Source organism: Meles meles, chromosome 4 (assembly GCF_922984935.1).
Source record: "Meles meles chromosome 4, mMelMel3.1 paternal haplotype, whole genome shotgun sequence".
NCBI classification, from domain to species: domain Eukaryota; kingdom Metazoa; phylum Chordata; class Mammalia; order Carnivora; family Mustelidae; genus Meles; species Meles meles.
This window is the reverse complement of record NC_060069.1, coordinates 122,170,112-122,192,060: the sequence shown is the minus strand read 5'-3', so window position 1 is coordinate 122,192,060 and position 21,949 is coordinate 122,170,112. Positions and strand designations below refer to the sequence as shown.

General features: G+C 35.0%; 1 protein-coding gene across 2 annotated transcripts in view; it reads left to right on the top strand.

Moving 5' to 3' along the window:
• The window catches only part of EPHA3 (EPH receptor A3), a 364,949-nt gene that overhangs the window by 277,506 nt on the left and 65,494 nt on the right, over nt 1-21,949 (top strand). The window contains exons 6-10 of one of the 2 annotated variants that reach the window (XM_046003412.1): nt 5,402-5,526; nt 8,346-8,505; nt 15,557-15,659; nt 16,370-16,437; nt 21,489-21,614. In XM_046003412.1, coding sequence (XP_045859368.1) covers nt 5,402-5,526; nt 8,346-8,505; nt 15,557-15,659; nt 16,370-16,437; nt 21,489-21,614 — 582 coding nt within the window. Of the gene's footprint in view, nt 1-5,401; nt 5,527-8,342; nt 8,506-15,556; nt 15,660-16,369; nt 16,438-21,488; nt 21,615-21,949 lie in introns of both variants that reach the window. The other variant, XM_046003410.1, reaches the window with a different exon arrangement.

Here is a 21,949-nt window from a genome sequence, read left to right as displayed (position 1 = left end):
TTCCCAAATATGTGATCTTAAGAGTTTTCTCATACAAACTTCTTAAAAATGTAGATTCCTTCACCTTTCTTTTGGACTCTTATTATTTAGCTAACAAGTTTAGAAAAAAACTGAAGTTATAAAATTTTGAAGAAAGGGAGTGTTAATGTTTCATTTACTTTATAAAATAAGAAGTCATCAAAATGTGTAGAAAATTGAATTTCTGAAACAATTGAGATGAAAAGTATAGAATCCAGGTGAAAAATGGCAAGAGTTTGAATTGAAGCAGGTCTGGAAAACTAGAACTGAAAAAAGAATATTCATCAGCTGTCAGATGTTGAAACTTTTGGCATGCAGGGTTCTTGGTGAGGGAGAATATATAAAGGAGTATAACTCTGAAATTGAAACTGGTTAGGCTGTAGAGATAGGGAGTCCTGAGCCCCAAACAGGAAATTCCAGAGAACAACAGGTTGAGGAAATCAGGGTAGGGGTGGTGAGATGGAGAACATGAAACTATGAATGATTATGCTAATTCAAACCCAAGAGTGTTTCTGGATTTAATAGAAGGGTTCACTTCCGGAAAAAAATAACAAAAACAAAAACAAAACAAACCCAAAAACCCAAGAAGGAAATGTTCTTAAGTGGGTATTGTAATGAATGGTACAAAAATATAAGGGAGTAATGCTTTTAAAGGCATGTCTGATTCAAAGTAAAAATCTTTCAACCATTTACTGCATGATATTTTCCCATGGAGATAATTTTTAAAAGCTTTGGCTTACTTAGAAAAGAAACACTGAATCCTTTTTGTTATTACTTTAACTTGTCCAATCTCTAAACCACAGATACCTCAGAGGTTCATTAGAAATTCCCAAACCCAGAAAGAGGAAAGTCCCAATAAAAACAAACCAAACCAGATCTTTTAGGAGTTGAATTTTGAAGTTTTGACTTCCTGATTCTAAGGATGGGTCATATTTTAGCTTCAGAATAATAGTAAATTTAGCTTAAAAACACTGTGGTTAAAATAATGAATCTCTTCCATGTCTGTCAGTAGGTTTGGCATATAAGTATATCAAGTGTAACTCATACAAGCCCCATTTCTAACTCAATCTCTTTACAAGGAAATCTCTTTAGCCCAACATTTTTTGCTTCTTCATTGTAATTTTTTTTTATTATTATTATTTCATTAGATGTAATCAATGGCTCAGGTTACCCTGACAATGAGAGGAAATCTTACCTTTCCTCTATAAATAAATAACTAGGGTTCATTTATTAACTATTAAGGGATATACTGCCTTGTTTCTCTGTCCTCTGGACTAGCTACTGCATGTTTGTGATTCAAGAGGCTGCCAGATGCAGTGGTCTGGAATTAGGGAAGTAAGCACCAAGTGAGCATTCAATCCTCCGTTCCCAGAAAGTGATGTCTCCTTAGAATAACAATTGAAAAGTATTTTGATACCAGTTTTTACAAAACACATACTAGTAGACAATATAAGGTGAAAATATCTGAATATCTTTATAGCTCTATGTCATGACAAAGAAAAATTTTGAAGAAGAATTAATTGAAAGAGTCATGAGCAAGTCCACTGTGGCAACACAAGATTTTTTTTTTAGTACCTGGAGTGTTCAGAACTTCTCAGTGGTATAGTGTCAGTATAGGAAAGCTTCATAGAGGACAGATACCTGTGCGATTCATGAACCTCTTTTCCCCTCCCCCCAAGATTTTTCTTGTATGTTTATTCTTTTAAGAAATATTTCGGTTAAAATGTATTATATTTAAATCACGTCTCCTTTCTTTATTCTCCAAAGGATGTGTGTATATTCAACTGTACCCAGAATAGCAAAAGCTAAGGGTCAAATATTTGCTTCCTCTCAAACACCAATACCACAAAATGTATTTTACACACCAAGGTATTATTTTAAAGAGGGCTATTAAAAAATAAATAAATAAATAAATAAAGAGGGCTATTAACTTACTAAAAATTATATCCTTCCTACTGTTTTAATTTTTCTTGTTACCACTACACACACACACACACACACACATATGTGTGTGTATGTATATATATATATATATATATATATATATATATCCTTCCCCCTTTCCAGAAGTCTGCATTTACTAACCTATATAGAGGCTTGGACCAGTTTCACAATAGCCCACTTTATGATCAATTTCTTCATCTTGATAAAAGAGTCATTTCAGGTATATATCATTTAAGGTATATAAAAGAGGCACCAGATTAAAATGCCCAATCTGGAACTACTGGGGTGTTCACCAGTAATTGTTGTTCCTCCTTATTGGGGAAGACTTGTTCTCCTCCTGTGTATTTCTTACACTAGCGCTGAGTACTTCTCTAGTCTTGGGATGAATTTTTTTTCATTCTATGGGACTATAACCCACCGTTCTTTCAAATCACAAAATTAAAAAAAAAGAAAGAAATGAAGACAAAATAAATCAAATCTGTTTTATGATATGCATTGCAATACCATGTTCTCTTACACAACATAATGATAAACTGAAAGATTTCTGTGGATTTTAGAAATTAGTACTTTGAACAAATCACTAAAGAAACTAACCTAAAGAAATGTGAACCATATTATGGTTTCTCATTAATATTACAGATTCTATGAGCACATGAGGAAGTATGGATGACTTATACTTCAAGGTGTGAGTTAAGAGTATTCTAGAAAACGCTTTAAAAAGCATTGATACAGTGGCGTGCCCATAGAATTCATCTCTTTCTGCAGTACGTTTTATCATGTCTTAAAATTATTTATTAGGAGAGAGAAAAACAAGTTCTGTTAATTATTTATTAATATTAAAATATTGATGAGCATTACCTAAATGTAACGGGATTCCAGCTGGTGCACTGGGTTGAAACTGCTGACATGCAGCCAACACAAGAGGCGTGTATTAAAAGAGCAGAACAAATGACTTAACAGGGGCCTAAAAGCAGCAATCAGAAAAGGTTCATTTAACTTAGAGATGGCACAAGCTTGGAGCAATTGCCTCTACTTAAGTAAGTGTGGAATTACAAAAGACTATTTATTACAGTCAAACAGGGCCCTGCAGCTTGCTCAGAGACCTTTGAAGAATTTCAAGTTATAAAGCCTCGCTCAGTGCAGAAGCAGTAAAATTTGGGCAGACCCCAAACAGCCTGCAAAGCTTTCATTAAAAAGTTAATACAATCTTCTTCACAAACATTCTTTGAAATGAATGTGTTTCTGTCTTGTTTTTTTGTGTGTTTGTTTTTTTTTTTTGTTTTTTGATGTGTGTTTTTTTAAGGAGAGATGCCATACATGATAATTTTCAAAATTTCTTTGAAAATGTATTTTAACTGTAAGGGAAAATAAGCCAGTTTCCTGGTGATATGGAATAAGTGTAGGGTCTCCATGGGTTTATTAGGAAATTGTTCCAACATCAACCATCTTTGAAATGCCCCATTAAGTATATATTAAAATTACTCTTTTAGTGGATTTAATCAGCAGGAAAATTAGTGGAATTTCTCTGTTTTTGTACAAAAACCAAAATTTATTTCCCAGGATGTTAAGACTATAATTTTTCTATTAACAATTGGATAATGAATTATTTTTTTTTTAAGTAGCAGGGTTAGGTTAAAAGAAAAGAATTCTCAAAAAATTAACATATTTTTATTTACTTATAACTGAGTGATATATTTAGAAACATTGAATACATTTATAAAATTTTAACTAAATATAACCAAAATAAATTATCATTTGCTTAAAATCAATTTCAGAACATCAGACCACTACTGGTCAGGGGGGTGGAGGATAAGAGTATGATGAGGCCAATCCAGGAAATAAAATTATAATAATGAGTAGGTGAAAATTAAATATGAAAGGTAAATTATGATAAGTTACATGAAATGACAGTAACTGCTAATGGGAGCAAAATATGAATAAGAGAATGTATTTACTTTTCCATCAGAAAAGCAACACCTACATTTTTCCTTGGCAAAAGATTAAATAATCATTTCCAGGCCATTAAATTAATGATGCTTTAGTTACAAAAGAGTTCATAAGCTCTTACAAATAATAGAAATAGGAGGATGGGAAACTTATTGCAATGGATTCTTCATTTAGACTTACCCTTTCTAATAAAGTGTCATGAGGCAGGCTTAATGAAAACTCTAATTTTAAGTGAGGAATAAAAATGAAAGGCATTTATGTACAGGAACGGTTTGAGAAGTTAGACACAAAATTTAGCATGTGACAATCACAGAAACATCAAATCCACAAAAACAAAACTTCTAATGCTAGCTATTAAAGGGAATACAAATACATAGGATTCTAATGGTACTCGAGAAAAATCTTTATAAGAAAATAGTTCGTTTAGCAATGACAACGATCAACAGTTAATGTACTTGAGGATTCTTGATTTTGGGTTGTTTCATGTTTGCAGTTTATTTTGCTACATTCTCTCAGGACGGGATGCTGCTAAACCCCACCGTGCGATATTTCAGCGGACCAGTGTACCAACATTGATTTTTGAAACCAGAAGTGCACTGAGGGATAGTATGCATGTTTCTTTTTAATGGAAGGATTTGAAGTGGGAGATCACTTAAAATATATTTAATCTTCCATTAGAAATGAGGGTGATTGTATGATATCTGATCCAAACAGATGCTTTTTATTCTTATTCTGTACTTTTGATAATGCATAGCAAAACATAATCAATATAGAGTCAACACCTAATAAGATACCTCAGTATATATCCAGAGATTTGTGACACAAAAAGCAGTCAGTTCCTTTGTACTTCTTAGTAAACATTTTCATTTTAAGAAATAAAAATACAAAAGCAGATGATTATTGTTTCCTGATAAATATTTTTACTCATGAGAGATTTTTGTGAAAAGTCAAGACCTACTATAATATGTTCTAAACCCTGTCCATTTACAATACACTAAATATTATTATTACCTATAGATACCATGGGACTTCTTTTGCATAATAGCTTCCAGTCCTCTTACAGAGTTGCATATGAAAATGGTATCAATGAGCTGCAGAATCTGGCATTAATAACTTTGCAACATTATAACAAATAGGTAGCCCTGATGTTTTGTTCTTTTTTTAATATATCAAATATATTTCATTGCTTACATTATAGTAGCAGATTGAAAACATCTGCTCACTTGCCACTAGTCCACCAGCAGCTGAAAATCTCAGCTCATTTTCCATAGGCCTGTATGTACCAGGGCTATAATCCAGCTGCTGAGGCTTGATTTGGGGCCAGATTAATACTCCAGAGCCTTTGAAATGGAGATAGTGCTTTCTTGCCAAAGATTAGAGCAAGGATGGCCTGCATTTGCTTGTTCCCTTCTTCCTCTTCTCTCCTTTACCAACCTTCCTAATTGGATTGATTCGAGTCCTCCCACGATCTCTTCCCATTGTTTCTCTACAGCTCCATCGCCTGTCATGATGATTAAGAAGGATCGAACGTCCAGAAACAGCATCTCTTTATCTTGGCAGGAACCTGAGCACCCTAATGGGATCATATTGGACTACGAGGTCAAATACTATGAAAAGGTGGGGAGATGATGTTAAAGGGTTGGGCTGTGTAGGGAAAGAGGTAACCTTCTCATGAGCTGTGTACTTGCAAAGAACCCAATGGTGTTGCTAAGAAGCGGTAAAACTCTTTGGAACTCTGGTCATGTGATACCTTTGATTTATCAGTAGGGAGAGTTTTGAAATAATTGTGTCAAATATCCCCCATTCTATAACAATATGTCACAGCGAAGATGTCAGCACCAAACTTAAGCCATCTAGTTATGGCATTAGAAATGACATTTATGTCCTCTGCTGAGACCCCTGTTCTACCAATTATTTCACAGTGATTCCTTAGCCTACTGCTGAGCTACTCCTTAGTGCATTGCCTTCAGCATCACTTCCTGACTTTCACATTCACATGAATTTCATTCAGTACAGATGGGAACATTGAACTAATAGCAAAGCCATTGTATTGTTGAACTTGCAATGAAAAGCTTTCTTGATACTGTACAAGGTAATTTGGAAGGTGGGAGTGGATGGATAAGTTTGCTCCATGTCATAAAATTGTGGTTCCGTGATACAATTATAAAAATAGGTATATGATTATTTATAAGTAGAATTTAGGCTATAGTATTTCATCACCTCTAAATGGTACTTATTTCTCCCTGGTTTTAAATTATAGATAGGTTCGAAAGTAAGATATTCAAATCTCATCAGAGCTGGATGGTTTTATAGCTACTAATGTGAATAAAACATATTTGTGGGCAGCTGACAAAGTATTTGCAAATGACCTAAAATCAAATTGTGCATTTATCGAACACTTCTGTGTACATGATTTTATTTTGAGTTGTCTGATGATCCTATGAAATTTGATAATTGGGTTCATTCACAAGTAAGAAAACGGAGTCAATGGCATTATTTGAATTTCTCACAGCCTCATTGCTAGTGAACAGGTCTTGGTTTCGAATCCTGGCAGCCATGACTCCTCCTTTAGTGTGTTTTCCTGTATTACATGCCTTGCTCTACATGAGAATGGATTATTAGAGAAATGAAAATTAGTGGTATGGTCAATTCGCAAAAAAAGCGTAATGTATAAACATTCATTTGCATTGTGTAGTTATTCTGTTTATTGAGGTTAATGTATTTCATAAGCGTGATGCCATTTTTTTTTTTCCATACTATCCCATGCGGGAAAAGGAACATCTCTTTCATTAAAAGAAAAGAGAGACCTAATCAACTTCATTGTGCTAAAGTCATAGTATAAATAACTTATATGTTAGCTTTTGGTCCTCCTCTGGAGATAGCACTGTGAAATAGTCATCTGATCATGATCTTCTATTTTTAAAAGTGTGACAAGATTGTTTGGGCAAATGTAAGAATCCATGTTTTATAGACGATGCAACAAAATAAAAAGAAAAATGACACATCTCAGTTCAGACTGGATAGGAAAGCCAGGATGCACCTAAACTTTAGATCTACAGGACCAATTAAAAAATGCAGTTAATTTATATTTGTATCTATTATGAACATAAAAAATTCTGAACTTTCAAATTTACTAACAAAGTACAATGTTCATCCTTGTATTAAAACAATATTAACCAGTGGCAGGAAAAAAATGGTTGTATCTATTCATTATTCCCTAAGCATTTTAAAACTAGATACAAATGTATGTGCAACATTATCTTTAATATCTGCTTATATAAATATTTATATTGGACATACATAAATTTAAAAATTATTCCCAAATGTATGTAATACTTGGAAATATTTAGAATGTTTCCCTAGAATTTAAGCTTTGTAAGGTCTAGCTTTCTTGACTAGTTCACTACCGGTGATGAGCAGAGTCAGGTTTTGGGTATAGGCTCAACAATTTTTTTAGCAAGTGAAATAATTATTTCTGTAAAATCAATATATTTGATCCTCTTCATTTTTTAATATACCAGCTTACATGCTATCTAGTACATAACTAGCATCGTTAACTAGTCAGCACAAAGTATCTGTAATGTATACTTCTTCTGTAATATTCTACGTCATTTTGGTTAAGGATATCCACTCTAGGCCTCACCCCAGGTGCAGGGAAATTCCACCATTGTTCAAAATCGGGTTCCCCATAAAATACTCAGTGTATATTAATGTGCCTTAGGGGAAAAACACAATTCTGTGTAAATCCATTTTTTCTATACAAGGCTTGACACACACAAAAAACTTTCCTGTTAATGTGCACTGTGATTCCCCTAATATACAATTTGTAGACAATATACAAAGGATCCCCTGATGGAGATCCTTTGGGGAAATATCTCTAATCTGGACATATTTGTCTCTACTAAACCACAGTGACTTAGAATAAATACAGTGCACATATAACTGATGCTGAGAAAGTTATGAATGTAGAGCTATATGGAAAACCTGGACTTGTGCTCGCTTGGGCAGCAATATACTAAAACCTGGACCTTTTCTGAGTTTAATATTTCATAATCGATAAAAAATATTTTTCTGAGAATCAGTAGGGCATTGCTATTAAGTTTAATTCACAGGAGTATTTTCCTCATTGTAAGTTTATTTTGCAATTAGATCAAAGCTTAGCTTGGAAGAAAAGATATTTTCACTGGCATATTCACGAACTGGTAAGAATGAAAACTTTCCCTGCTTCATGTGCAGGACACAAATCATTTTACCCAAGTTAGGAAATTCTTTATGCCTCTACTGCATTCAGAGAGTGAAATGATTGTCGTCTTTTTTCTATGTCTTATGCTCTGTGTTAAAATCTGAAAGAACTGGTTTTGAGTGGTTCACCTTTTTATCCTTTGATAGTATTATGAAGATTTGATTTTAACATGATTTTTCTTACCTCAAAGCAGGAGCAAGAGACAAGTTATACCATTCTGAGGGCAAGAGGCACGAATGTTACCATCAGTAGCCTCAAGCCTGACACTACTTACGTATTCCAAATCCGAGCCCGAACGGCAGCTGGATACGGGACCAACAGTCGCAAGTTTGAGTTTGAAACTAGCCCGGACTGTACGTATTATTCCAGCGTCATGTGTTGGGGGAGGGCTGCTGTAAAGGTCTCTGATAATTCATTCTCATTTTCTCTAAATTTTAATCGTTAACATTTAGATAATATTTACATATTAAGATACACTGAAAGTAAATTGCTTGAAATATTTGACAATTTGTATGGTATTGAGTCTGCAGATTTGTGTTTGTGTGGGTATGCATCTGTGTTGTTGTTTTTCTCTTTTACACACCAAACATGTTCGAATGCTGAAATGCTACTGGTCCTCTACTGGCCATAAATTGCTTTGAGGAAAATTATGTAATATGGAAACATACTCCCAGTACTTGTTAATCCAGATGTTCTGGGTTCATTGCATAATTCAGTGAACTATAAAAAAAACAAAAACAAAAAACAACAAAAAAAAACTTGCTGATATCCATGAGGATTTTAATATTGTTTTAATCCTTAATACATTCAATCTTGTGTTGCTTGGAGACTGAGGATTTTCTAAATCGTGATTTATCACCTCATTCACATTCACAAGCAGTTTGGATAGTCTTATGTGTCTGACACCAAATTTGGCATAAATACATCTAAAATTGGCAAACTTTTTCCCAGTGGTATTTCTCTTTTCTTCAAATGCATTTGCTTCATATTAGAAAAATCGTCTGCTGAAATATAGTGTTTAAAAAGTTAATATCATGGCCGTAGTACTAATACAGAGTGAACACACATTCAATCTAAGGATTTTATTTAATTTATTAATTAATGAGGAGATGTTTATGTATTTACCTATATTTTATTTATGTTCATTATCTCCTCCAAAAGATTAAACGGGTTTATTTATTTTTTTAGATTAAACAGGTTTAAAGGAAAATTTGAAGAACAGATACATACATACATATAAATACATATTTGTGTGTGTATCTATATAGGCAATCAGGAATACTTAAGCAAACTTATTAATTTGTCCCAAACAGACTAATATCCTATAGGACAATAAATGTAATGATTGGAGTAATCTTTTCTACTGCACATAAACCATTTATGTCTCCAGTGTATGTTTTATTTTAATTATAATGGGAGAAATTATATACATCACTCAGTTGCTTGCAACTTAAATTCAGTTGTAAATTAGCCTAGAAAAGCAATCAAAGATGAACACCCTTTAGAAAGAGACTATCTGGGAAGGGTCTGACAATGACCAGCACTGTCCTGAAAGGAAACCCAGTAATCTCTTCTGGTTTTTCCAATTTGCCATTTCTCCTAGCATGCATATTTCTTATCTAAATATTTTGTTCATGACATTAAAATCATGTTGGCTTTGGTACAGTAATATTTTTATTATGCCCATAATCCATATCTAATAGAAACATTGAAGATTAACATAAATTATGAAAACTGTTCAAGTTAGTATAGTAGTTACTCTATCAGGTAGTTATTTTATGGCACACTTTTGATCAGGTGATTGGAAATGCTTCTTATAATAACAAGCTGTACCTCCTACAAGGTACTGATAATCTAGTGTTCTTAGAAAGTATTGGCTCACAGCTGAAACATTACAGTTCTTCTAACTCAAAGGGGAGCTGCCATCCTCAAAAGCACAAGTCTATACTTCAAGACCTCTCCTAATCCTCCGTGATGGATATACATGTTTACCCAACTGTGGCGTCATGGGAGTGCCTGCTCCGATCTCCCTGCTGCCAAGCCTGCAGTGGGCAGACAACCTCCAGCTGCTGCTCCTTCAGGACCCACCACAGCCACCATACACGGGTCACACTTCCCTTGTGGACTAAACACTGCAAGGGAACTGGTGTCAGGCCTTTTCTGACTAATGCAGGATTCCTCTCCGAACAGTCTTCACTCTGGGACTAGGTTTCAAGGAGAAATCCATCTCTGAGAACATTCAAATCGAAATGGTACAAAATGCCATGAAAGTACATCTAAACAAGTTTTAAAAACAAATTTAAAATTTTAGGTGACACAATAAAAACATTTAATTGCAATTTGACATTAGTAGTTCTAAATCTCTTTGTTAATGTTTAAGTAGTGCGAAACAAGTTTCTTTTTTCTTTTTCTTTTTTTTTTAAGATTTTATTTTCAAATAATCTCTACACCCAACAAGAGGCTTGAACTCACAACCCTGAGATCAAGAGTTGCCTGCTCCACCAACTGAGCCTGCCAGGGTCACTGCAGAAAAATCTCTTCTTCTGAAATGATTACAAATTGAATTTTTCTATCAAACTTTTAAATGATATTTAAGTGAACAACAACAAAATCTACATTTGCTTTACCAAGAAAGATCACAATTCCCAGGAAGAGAAAGAAACAAATGTTCATTATATCCCTGTAGTAGAAATTAGGCATATTGAGGGACAGGAGGGTCAGATCACCATTAGATAAACCTTCATTATGTTCCACACATGCATGTTCTTAATCAGCACTTAACTCTATCTGATATGTAAATATGCAAAGGGAACAACAAATTACAATACATGAATGTGGCTCCAGATTTACTACAGATATTGCTGGGGTGGCCTTCTGCATGAACCACTTCTGAGGCTTCACTGTCTGAGGTTTAAGAAATAATCCCATTTGAAAACTATAGGTTTTGCCAGATAAGTTTTATATTTGCAATACTTCCACTGATTGATAGAGCAGTTGAAGAGAGGATAAGGAAAAGATGTGCTTTATAACACCTCCTCCTCATTTATAAAAATCATTGAGTTGAGCAGCTTGATTTATTTATTTATTTATTTATTTTTAAAGATTTTATTTATTTGCTTGAGAGAGAGAGCAAAAAAGAGAGCGCGAGAGAGAGCAGGAGCAGGAACAGGAGCAGAGAGAGTGGGGGAAGCTGACTCTCCGTTCAGCAGGGAGCCAGTTGCAGGACCCTGGTTCATGTCTTGAGCTGAAGGCAGACACTTCACTTACTGAGTCACCCAGTCTCCCTCAGTTTGATTTAAAAAAAAAAGAAATCAATTTATTCTTGCTGCTTCAGCATAGAATTATTCCAGCCTTTAAATGTAGATGAGAAAAAAAAAAGTATTTTTTGTCTTAGCCAGGGAAAAAAAGACAAAAATCAACTTTCTATTTTTTTTAAGATTTATTTGAGAGAGAGAGAGAGAGAATGGGGGTAAGGGCAGAGTGAGAGAATCTTCAAGCAGACTCTCCAGTGAGTGTGGAGCCTGATATGGGGCTCAGTCTCATGACCCTGAGATCACGACCTGAGCCAAAACCAAGAATCAGATACTTAATCAACTGAGCCACCCAGGTACCCCTAAGTTTCTATTTTTTTAAATCAAAATGATATCTTCTTAAAATTCTAAGAACTTTAGAGTCTTATTTGTTATATAGTGATATTTATATATTATATAATATTTATATATTATATATATAAAGTCTCATGTTTGGATTTCTTTTAACAATTTGCTATTTATTGTACTTCTTATTTTTTAATTTTTTCTAGTTTTTATTTAAAAAAATTATATGAAAATTTCTCATTCATAACACATATACATAGTTTTCAATAGAACAAAGTATATCTTTACCTGGAATTTAGATAATATTTTTTGAACTTGGTTAAAATGTCTTAGTTTTTACAGTAATTATCATCTTCTTACCAATGAGGAAACTGAATAGGGAGGTTTAAGTAAGCTTTCCAAAATCATACCATTGGTAAATTATGGGTCTGATACTAGAACCCATGTATTTATGTGATAATATATTAAGCATTCTCATAAGTCATATTATCTCGTCCTGTTTGGTAAGCTATTCAAATACTATTATTTCCTTTTTATGTGGCCTAGGACACAGAGTTTATATGTTTTTTTCCTCAGGTTGTATAGCCAATAAGTGGGGTCAATGACCCTAGAATCTCCAAGTTTTGGAGTACTGATCCAGTGCTGTGATTGCATATTAAAATATATTTATTTATATATGTACATATTAATTAATTAATTATGTATATATATGTAATGTTGGAGTGGTAGAGTTTATAGGAGTGAAGAAGCATCCCTGGAGTCTAGGCAACATCTCCAAAGCAAGAAGTATGAAGAGTATGAAGCTGTAGCATGCTTGGAAACACAGTCAACTGTCTAGAAACCCTCAGTGGGCAGACATGGAATCCACAGCACTTTTTGCCAGTTTTTCACTGAGGAAATGAAATAATAAAAATATGTAACATTTATTAAGCACTTACTACATGCTTGGCACTGTTTTAAGTGTTTTAACTGCATTAGCCCGTTTAATCCCATTTAATCCTCACAACAATGAGGTATTATGTCACACAACAAGTAAGTGCAAATCCAGGTGTTCTGGTTCACAAGAATGAGCTCCTAACCAGCCTGCTTTAGGGAGAGGAAGCTGGCAGTATGTATAGGCTATACTAAAATGGGCAGTGCCTCACTAGAAATGGGAGAAGCAGTTTATTTGTGGGATTAAATATTCAAAATGAGTTTCTAAGACACATAATAGATATCAATGTTTAGCAGCATGCCACATAAAGTCATTGGACAACTCTATTATGCATTTAGTCAATATTACTCATTAAAGTGTTTGCTAATTTCACCAGCAAAAACAATCAGTTTGATTATGTGCTTTAGATAGTCTCCAGGATTCATAGCTATTTAGAGCTGGAGGAAATTGCAGAGATGTTCTATTGCCTGTGACAATAAAAGAAATGGAGAAGTCCCCTTCCTTCTATCATGTTTCCCCTCCCAGTTTCACTGACCTTTATTTTATCAACTGGCTAAAATGTACAGAGAATGTAGAACTTGCTGGGCTTTATAAGTTATTACAGGGTACAAAATGTAAAGCATGAGATCGAGTTATTATTATAGGCTTATGGAGCATTACTGAATCATTAGGTTCAGTTATTTTGCAGACTAATCACAGATCAATGCACATGCATAGGGATGTATCAGTCCAAGTCTTCTGGGAGGCAGATGTGAAGATGGAATTACAAGAGCTTTACAGGGGGAAATGCAGGTAGGGGAAACAGGCGGGAAGAGCAGAAGTGATCAGGCAGCACCTCCGGCTGGGATGTAGGTCAGCTGTCTGTGAAGAGCTGTAGGGAAAGAGAGGCATTGAGAAGGAGGAGCCTCAGACAGCAGTGCAGCTCAGAGGGTCTCACAAGCCCATGGGGAGCCCCAGAATGAAGACTGCTCTTGAGGAGTCCTGCATTAAGCAGGGAGGGCCTGGCTCTGGTCCTCCAGGGTGGTTAGTCATAGAGGGGAGTATGGCCCGTGCATGGAGGCTGTGGTGGGTCCTGAAGGGGCAGCAGCTGGAGGCTGTCTGCCACTGCAGGCTTGGCAGCAGAGAGATCGAAGCAGGCACTCCCATGACTGCCACAGTGGTGTAAACAACAGTTTGCTGGTAGTGAAGAATAAAGTGCTTGCAGCAGTTTATATTATGAGGATGCCATCCTGCCACACTTGGAGCTCTTTTTTTCAGATGCTGAGAAAACTTCTCATAGCCTATCTGCCATGTCTCTTCATTTGTATCATTTAGCTGTTCCTAAAGCAGCATTATTTTCCAGAAAACCTTCCAAAGTTAGATGTTGATGAGGCTGAACATCTGATGTTGGCTTCTGGAGAGGAGATGGAATTCAAATAATCAAACTCTGTCTTCTAAGCTCTTTTGATACATCCCTCATTCATTTGTGCACCGACAGTTATTACAAGAGTAACATATGTTAAAATATGAGCATGTGAAAGGGGTTGTTCCAGGAGCTGAGCATATTTTTAGAAGGTCTAGAGATCAGGATGCTTATGGAGTTTGTTAGTAGCTGAGGCTGGGGGTAGAGACAAGGACTAGGATCTTAAATGGCTTTACCTGCTCTGGTATGGAATTTGCATTTTATCTTAAAAGTGATGGAGAGCCCTGCAAAAGGTTTACGCAGGAGAATGACATGGTCAAATTCATGGTTTAGAAAGAATACACTGATGGCCGTGTAAATAGAGACCAATTAGGAATTTCTAATTGTAATCCAGAAGAGAAATGAAGACATAAACTAAAACACTTAAAGAGTTCGGATATTGGATATTGAATGATCAGAAAAGGGAAAAGACAAGATGACTTCATATTTATGATCTACATCTTTGCTAGTCAAAATGTTGACTGGAATTAGCAGCATCAGCATCACTGGGAGCTCACAAGAAAAGTATAATCTTGGTCCCCATTCTAGACCAACTGGATCAGAAACACTGAAGTTGGAGAAGCATTGGTCTAGCTCAAGGGTCAGTAAGCTTATTCTGTAAAGGGACAGATAATAAATATGTCAGGCTTTGTGTGTAGTCTCTGTTGTTCCTACTCAACTTGGCTATTGTAGCATAAATGTGGCCAAAGACAATACGCAATTGAATGTAGCTGTGCTCCAAAACAATTTTACTTATGCACCAAAACTTGAATTTTATATAATTTTTACATGTCAAGAAATCTTCTTTTGACTTTTTACCACCATTAAAAAATATATATAAAAAAAATGTGAACTCCTGGGTTTTACAAAAACTGGTGTCAGGCCAGATTTGACCCCTGGGCCTTTTTTGCCAACACCTCATCTAGGTGAGTGAGTGAGTAATGGGCCATTCACAAAGGTAGGAAATACAGGGAGAAGAACAATTTGTTGGTGGTATGTGTTGTAAAACATTTAAATAACTCTAAATATTGGAGGCTAAACAAGCTTGATTAGATTGTTTTTATCATTTTGTTCCTAGAACTCTTACCTGTTCTCTATGTGCCTCTGGTAACTTCTGGTTTATCCAGTGAGTTTCTCTGTAGTGAGGATAGACAAAACCAGCCCAGGATATTTCACATGCTAGGCAATCAAGGTGTGTTTGATTGATGTCATTGAAACAGAATACTTTATCTTATTAATTAGAATTTTCAAGCGCCATTGTAAGAAATATCTTTTTTTTTTTTTTTACACGAAATGAAGAGTCCTGTCTACACTATCTTAAGCAGTAAGCCATATTTCAGGTAAAACCGGTGTAAATATGGTTTTTCCGTGCAGATGTTAGTTATGGTGTGTTAATACCTGGCCTTTTCTTATTTTTTTCCTCTACCTCACAGCTTTCTCCATTTCTGGGGAAAACAGCCAAGTAGTGATGATTGCCATTTCAGCGGCGGTGGCGATTATCCTGCTCACGGTTGTCACCTACGTCTTGATTGGGAGGTGAGTTCACGGGCTCTTTTACCACTTACTTTCATTATGGCTTTGCCTGCTCCCCTCAGTGGCCACTAAAATCCAAAGGTTGTGGTCCATGAGGTATTTTAACAAATAAGCATGTCTCCAGTTAGATCTAGATCTTTCTTCTCCTCCCTTTCTTTTGTTTCTCCATCTTCAGTTTTGATTTTTCTTTCCTCCATTAAATTCCTGCCCCACTCTTCAACACATTCCACTTCTCCTCTCTCTCTTGATATCACTTGTAGTTTTTACTTTCTTTTTCCAATTATCCTCTCACTCTTCAAATACGCCCCAGATTTCCCTGCCACTTTCTCACCCAGAACACTAGTAAGCAGCATAGCGCTAATCACTAACAATGGAGACTTTACCCTTCATTCATTCTAACAGTAGTTGTTAAAAAAAAAAAAAAAAAAAAACTATAAACACTTTCTAAGGCTATTATAAAAACTGAGCTGAAGGGGTCTGCACAGTGGGGAATCAGCTCTACGTATCTCCTCATTAGGCAGCTTTCCAGAGTCCCCAGAGAAAGAGGCTTTCTATAAAGGATTTAGAAAATATGAAGTCATTAAACTTTCACTAAAGCATTTAATTGTTTGAGGAAAATGCTTTACTTTTTTGTGCTTTGCACATTCTGCGCATAGATAATTGCTTTAAGTATATTTTCTTTCTGTGTTCTCTTCCCTTGACTTAACCTCCAGGTTCTGTGGCTATAACAAGTCAAAACACAATGCAGATGAAAAAAGGCTTCATTTCGGGAATGGACATTGTAAGTTCCTAAGCTGTTTTGGTGCTTTGGTTTTTACCATTTCAGTTTTCCCAGTTATTGATTTGTAATTGGATAACTCCCCCACAAAGAGAATGCAAAAGTAGTTCTATGAAAGAATTGAGCAAATTAAATTAATTTTAAATGGAGAGGGAAATTCATGGCTCCGCATTAAGTAATTTTTACATGGTCACATTTCAGCATACTTAAGCTAAAGGGAAGGATAACCTCTGGTTTCTATCCAGATAATGCATATGATGTGGAGTATGGTCTGTAGTCAGCTCTGCGTAGCTGAAAGGCAAAGCGTATCTTCAATTTCCTCATTTCTTGTCCTTTGCTAAAATCTAAATAGGAACCTTTTCCTTTTCCTAACTCCCAAATAAATATAAACAACCTCTGTTTATGTGAAATGCCTTACTCTGTTTTGTCAACCAACCAGGAGAGAGCCTTTAAAATAAACTACATTTTGGAGTTATATGATATCCAATTGGTAGGAAAGCCTGCACTTTTCCCTCATATTTTAATACCAATCAGTTTAGTGTCTTTTTAACATTTTCTAAAATAAATACTTTCTTTTAGGAAATGAAGTGTTTATATCTAATAAGAAGACTCTTCTTCTTCTTCTTTTTCTTCTTCTTCTTCTTCAGGCAAAATAAATCATCCCAGGTGTTTTGATTTTCCAAACTATGGCTCAGTTTAATGTGGCAATTACTAATCACTGGACTCAAAGGGAATGTTCTTATGGAAATTAGTATAGATTTATGTGCTCTCAAATAATCTCAATATAACTAATGTGGTCTTGTATGCATTACTTTCTTTGGCATTCACTGTTGCCTTGTAAAATTATTGTCAATTCAGCATCATACTTTATATCAGTCAGTGGCTTTGCATCTAAAAATTATAGCTCTAGTTATAACTCAAGTAAAAGCTTGATTACCTGTAACTAACATGCAGGGGACATACAGTGGCTTGCAAAAAAAAAAAAAAAAGTCTTACAAAATGTAAATTGATGTAATGTGAACACAGTGACAGAGTTTACAGAGAGCATTTTCTGTTTTCTCCATCTCATTGTATTCCTTACAGAATAATTCACAAAAGCCAAAGTAGTACCTTCCTAGTAGCCTCACTTCATCATTTCAGATTAGTTAGGTTATCAACTCAGAAGTCGTAAAAGAATGAATGAACAAATTACAGGATACTTGTCTAGCTTTTTTCATCATCCCAAAAAACACAGAGTCCCAGTCACTATGCATAAATTAGAGCAGTTATATTCCTGTGGATTAAGTTGTTCTTAATTTGGGTTAGATAGTCAATGTAAATATTGTCTTTAGAGCAAAACCATACTTTTTTTTTTAATATCAGAATTGTAAATCTCATGAATTTGGAACAATGATAAATTACTGTAACCCAATTGTAAACAGGTTCCTCTATCACTCCAGTCTGTTTTAGCTGTTGGTTTTTCTGGGGGAGTTGGTTGAGACTTTAATTTTCTTCAAATGCACAATATTCTTATGACAGACAAACAAAAAAGAAATACATTTTAATCCTAGCTATAAGGGCATAAGGTAACTTATATGCATGTCATAAACCTTCTGCGTCTTAATGCTACAGCTGGTTTATTTCAGACCATTTATTTGGTATTACTTTAAAAAGCTCTAGCTATGAACTATTCCCTCCAGCCTTGTTACAAATCCTATAATATTGCTTCAAAAGGAAAGAAATGTGTTTCACCTCCTAAGATCCTGTCCCCTTGCCCTCTCTGGCTAGGTCTTTTTATTTTTTGCTATCCTTAGGGCAACTCATGCTGGTAAAATGGAAATGTAAATTATTGTGTTTGCACAGAACGAGCTGTAAAGTAGTGCAGCTTAACACGTGTGCATGTGTTTATTATCTGGTTTTCTTGACACAGCCCAGCTACTCTGTATGTTGCCCTTAATTATTGGTGTGAAGGGATTATGTGCCTTGTATCCTGCATCACCTGATTCCTGGAACCTCTAGGGTCAGCAGTTAAAAGTCAGCAGCCAAAACTCCCACAGTGAATAGGCTATTTTACTTGGGGATGTGTGTATGTTTATATTTGTATTGTTCCCCAAATTTTGTGTGGATAAAAAACAATGTATATGATTTTACTTCATTGAAATGAGTTTGATTGATTTTAGTTGGAAACGATATTGAATTTTCAGATTATTTAGTAAAACATATATTACCCTAGGGCTGCCAGGTATGAGAGGTAACTCTAAGCGCACTTTCAAGGCTGTTTAAAACCAATGCTTATTTAAAATGTTTGAGGCTTTGCTCCTGACAGCTCATTTTATTATGGTCTTTGCAAATTCTGATGCTAGTATATTGCTTCCAACTTCATTTCCTTGAGGTGAGCAAAGTAAAACATTTGTAATTGTTTACAAGAAAAATTTTCATTTTGGGGGAAAAATTGATTTTTACCTTATCTTTAAAAATGTTTCTTTTTCCTTGAAAAGTAATACTTAATTTCCTTACCTTACTAATTCTTTACCTTACAATCTACTAGAGATAAATCAAAACAGAATGATCATATAAGCCTAGCCAAACTTTGAGGCAAGCCTTCATTAAAATGTAACCAAATTGACTTCATGAAAAGATTCTGACACATTTTATTTCCTGACTTTTTATGTAAGTCTACAGTTACTTTTACTGTTTTCCTTAACCTAAGCAAGAAAAGTATGAGAGCTTTCCTTAATCTGTTTGCTTGTTTTAAGGGTAAAATGTTTTGGTACTGATAATATTGAAATAGGTTTAGTGTAATAATAAACTATAGAAGACCACCGTCCTGAAGAGTGGCTCGGCCATCTGTTTTGATAGGAAACAATAATGTTTTCAATAATGGCAGAAGCTTGCAAGCTGATCTGGGAACTCAAAAGGGATGGACACTTCTGAGTCCAAATTCTGTCTCTAGAAACCTCAATCACATTAATAATTGTGAATAAACACTCTTAACATGAAAATACTTATAATGACAAATAGTCTCTCTCATTTATTGGACCTTAACCACATAACAAGCACTCATGCCAGGCGCCTGAATAGCAAGTTTTCAAGAGCCTTCTTTCTCTGGCACCTCATTTATTCTTTTTGCTGAGCTGTTCAAAGTAGAAAAGCTTCAAAAGTAACAGTTCTTACCTTCAAAAGCTATTTTACTCCACAGTTTGCCCAAGCCAGAGCAAAGGACTTGTCACTTCCCCATTTCTGTGGATGTAACTCCTTAGATATGTCTTCTCGAAATATTGGCACTTGGCCTCAGGATGGAGAGGTGGACTATGGTGGTGCCCCTGTCAACACAGGCTTGAGTAGGACGAGTGTTAGCCTTTCTTCTCCTTTTGTTTCCCATCTCTCCCAAACCTGCTCCACAGTCTCAAAATCATCTGAAGACATAGCTGAGGAAAACTGATTTTTTACTCCCTAACCACCATTTATTTTTATAATCCATTTTTTGTATGCTTCTATTTCATTACTCAAAACTTTTATGGATACTTTGCAGGAACATAAATTATTATGTGGTGTAACCATGGCATTTATAAATATGTCTTATAGGTCAATGAACTAATCCTTTCCAGAATAATTGCAGTCTTCAGTCTTTGCACCCATTTCATGCAAAGTCCAAAATGGAATCGAAGAAGTCTTTGGTCATCACAGAATATTCAGTTGCATTTATCATTAAGATTCTTTCATTATAAAATTAAACCGGAAAGGATAACATCTGATTTTGTTACTTTAGTATTAAAAAAAATCTTTTGATACTATGTGTGATAAATGAAAAAATATATCACTATTTGTCATCCCTGCCCCTTGCTAAAACAATGTTACCAATTTTTTTTACCAATGTTACCAAAATTAAATGTAAAAATCCATCATATTAGTACACACACAATATTCTTTAATGTTAGAGCATGTTTATGTACTTTAATAGATCCTAGTATCCCTTTTCTAAAACTTAGTTTTAGGGGTGCCTGGCTGGCTCAGCTGGTAGAGCATGTGACTCTTGATCTCATGGTTGTGAATTGAAGCCCCACATTGGGCATACAGCTTACTTAAAAAAAATGGTTTTACTTTAGAGAAAATTAGTTTATTGAATATTCCAAATTGTTTCTAATGTGACTTATTTTTCCAAATGATAGGAATCTCATTAGTATTAAATCAGATCCAAAATGATTCTCCTGAATCTTTCACCCATGCTATTTTAATTATAGACCATCACAAAAAATTTTGCCTTCAGAATAATTAAATAAATACATATATGATGAAGGAGGTTTATATATAATAAACTATAAATGTAATTTATGTTTGGAATTTAGCTTCTTAGAACCATTATTAAACTTACAGAGAATCTATATTGTCCTTAACTATGTTGAAAATCTATACAATAAGATTTCAGTTAATTTTACATGCATGTAATAATACATGCATATAATACTCACATTATATATACATATCCTCACAGGTTTAAGAAGACCTATAATTGCAATGTGAAATTTTGATTGTGAATGGTACTAAAAGGAGAATAGTGTCAGACAAAAACCATGATGTTTTATATTTGTTAATTAGTCTGTAATTATAATTCCACCTTATGAAATTATTTCACAAACTTTGATTTATTGTCCGATGTGGCCTTGTTATAAATACCTGTTTACTGCAGGCTTTGTAGAATCATAAATGTGTAATAGTGTGATGGTGTTCACTCACTCATGCTTCTGGTAGTAATTACTGGGTCCACTCAATTCTGAACTATCCTCTCCCTGAGATTCCCCTTTCTGAAAGTTCATTTTCCTTCTAATGCCTTTGCAGGGAAAGTTCATTGTGTGTCCTCTTTTGTTTCATTATGGGAAACTTTGTTCCTTAAGTGGTTCAATACTTAGTCCAATTTCTCTGTCTGCCAATTGCCATGATACCTGAGAATAAACTAAAGTTGGTGTACTTTCTTTTAATGGGGATTTTTTTCCACTGATAATGTGATTATGAAATTGTGTCAGCAAAATTTAAATAGATCTAGCTACAATAATGCCTTTCTTCCTTCCCTTAAACAGTAAAACTTCCAGGTCTCAGGACTTACGTTGACCCACACACATACGAAGACCCTACCCAAGCAGTTCACGAGTTTGCTAAGGAGTTGGATGCCACCAACATATCCATTGACAAAGTTGTTGGAGCAGGTAACCACCAAAATAATCCCACCCCCAGCCCTGTGTTAATTACAGGTTTACAACTATGAATAAGAATGCTGCCTGAACCTCCCACCCCCCCCCACCCCCACCCCTTCAAAACCCTCTGGTTGTTTTTCAGAGTCCATAGTCTCTCATGGTTCATCTCCCTTTCCAGTTTCCCTCAACTCCCTCTCCTCTCCATCTCCCCATGTCCTCCATGTTATTTGTTATGCTCCACAAATAAGTGAGACCATATGATACTTGACTCTCTCTGCTTGACTTATTTCACTCAGCATAATTTCTTCCAGTCCCGTCCATGTTGCTACAAAAGTTGGGTATTCATC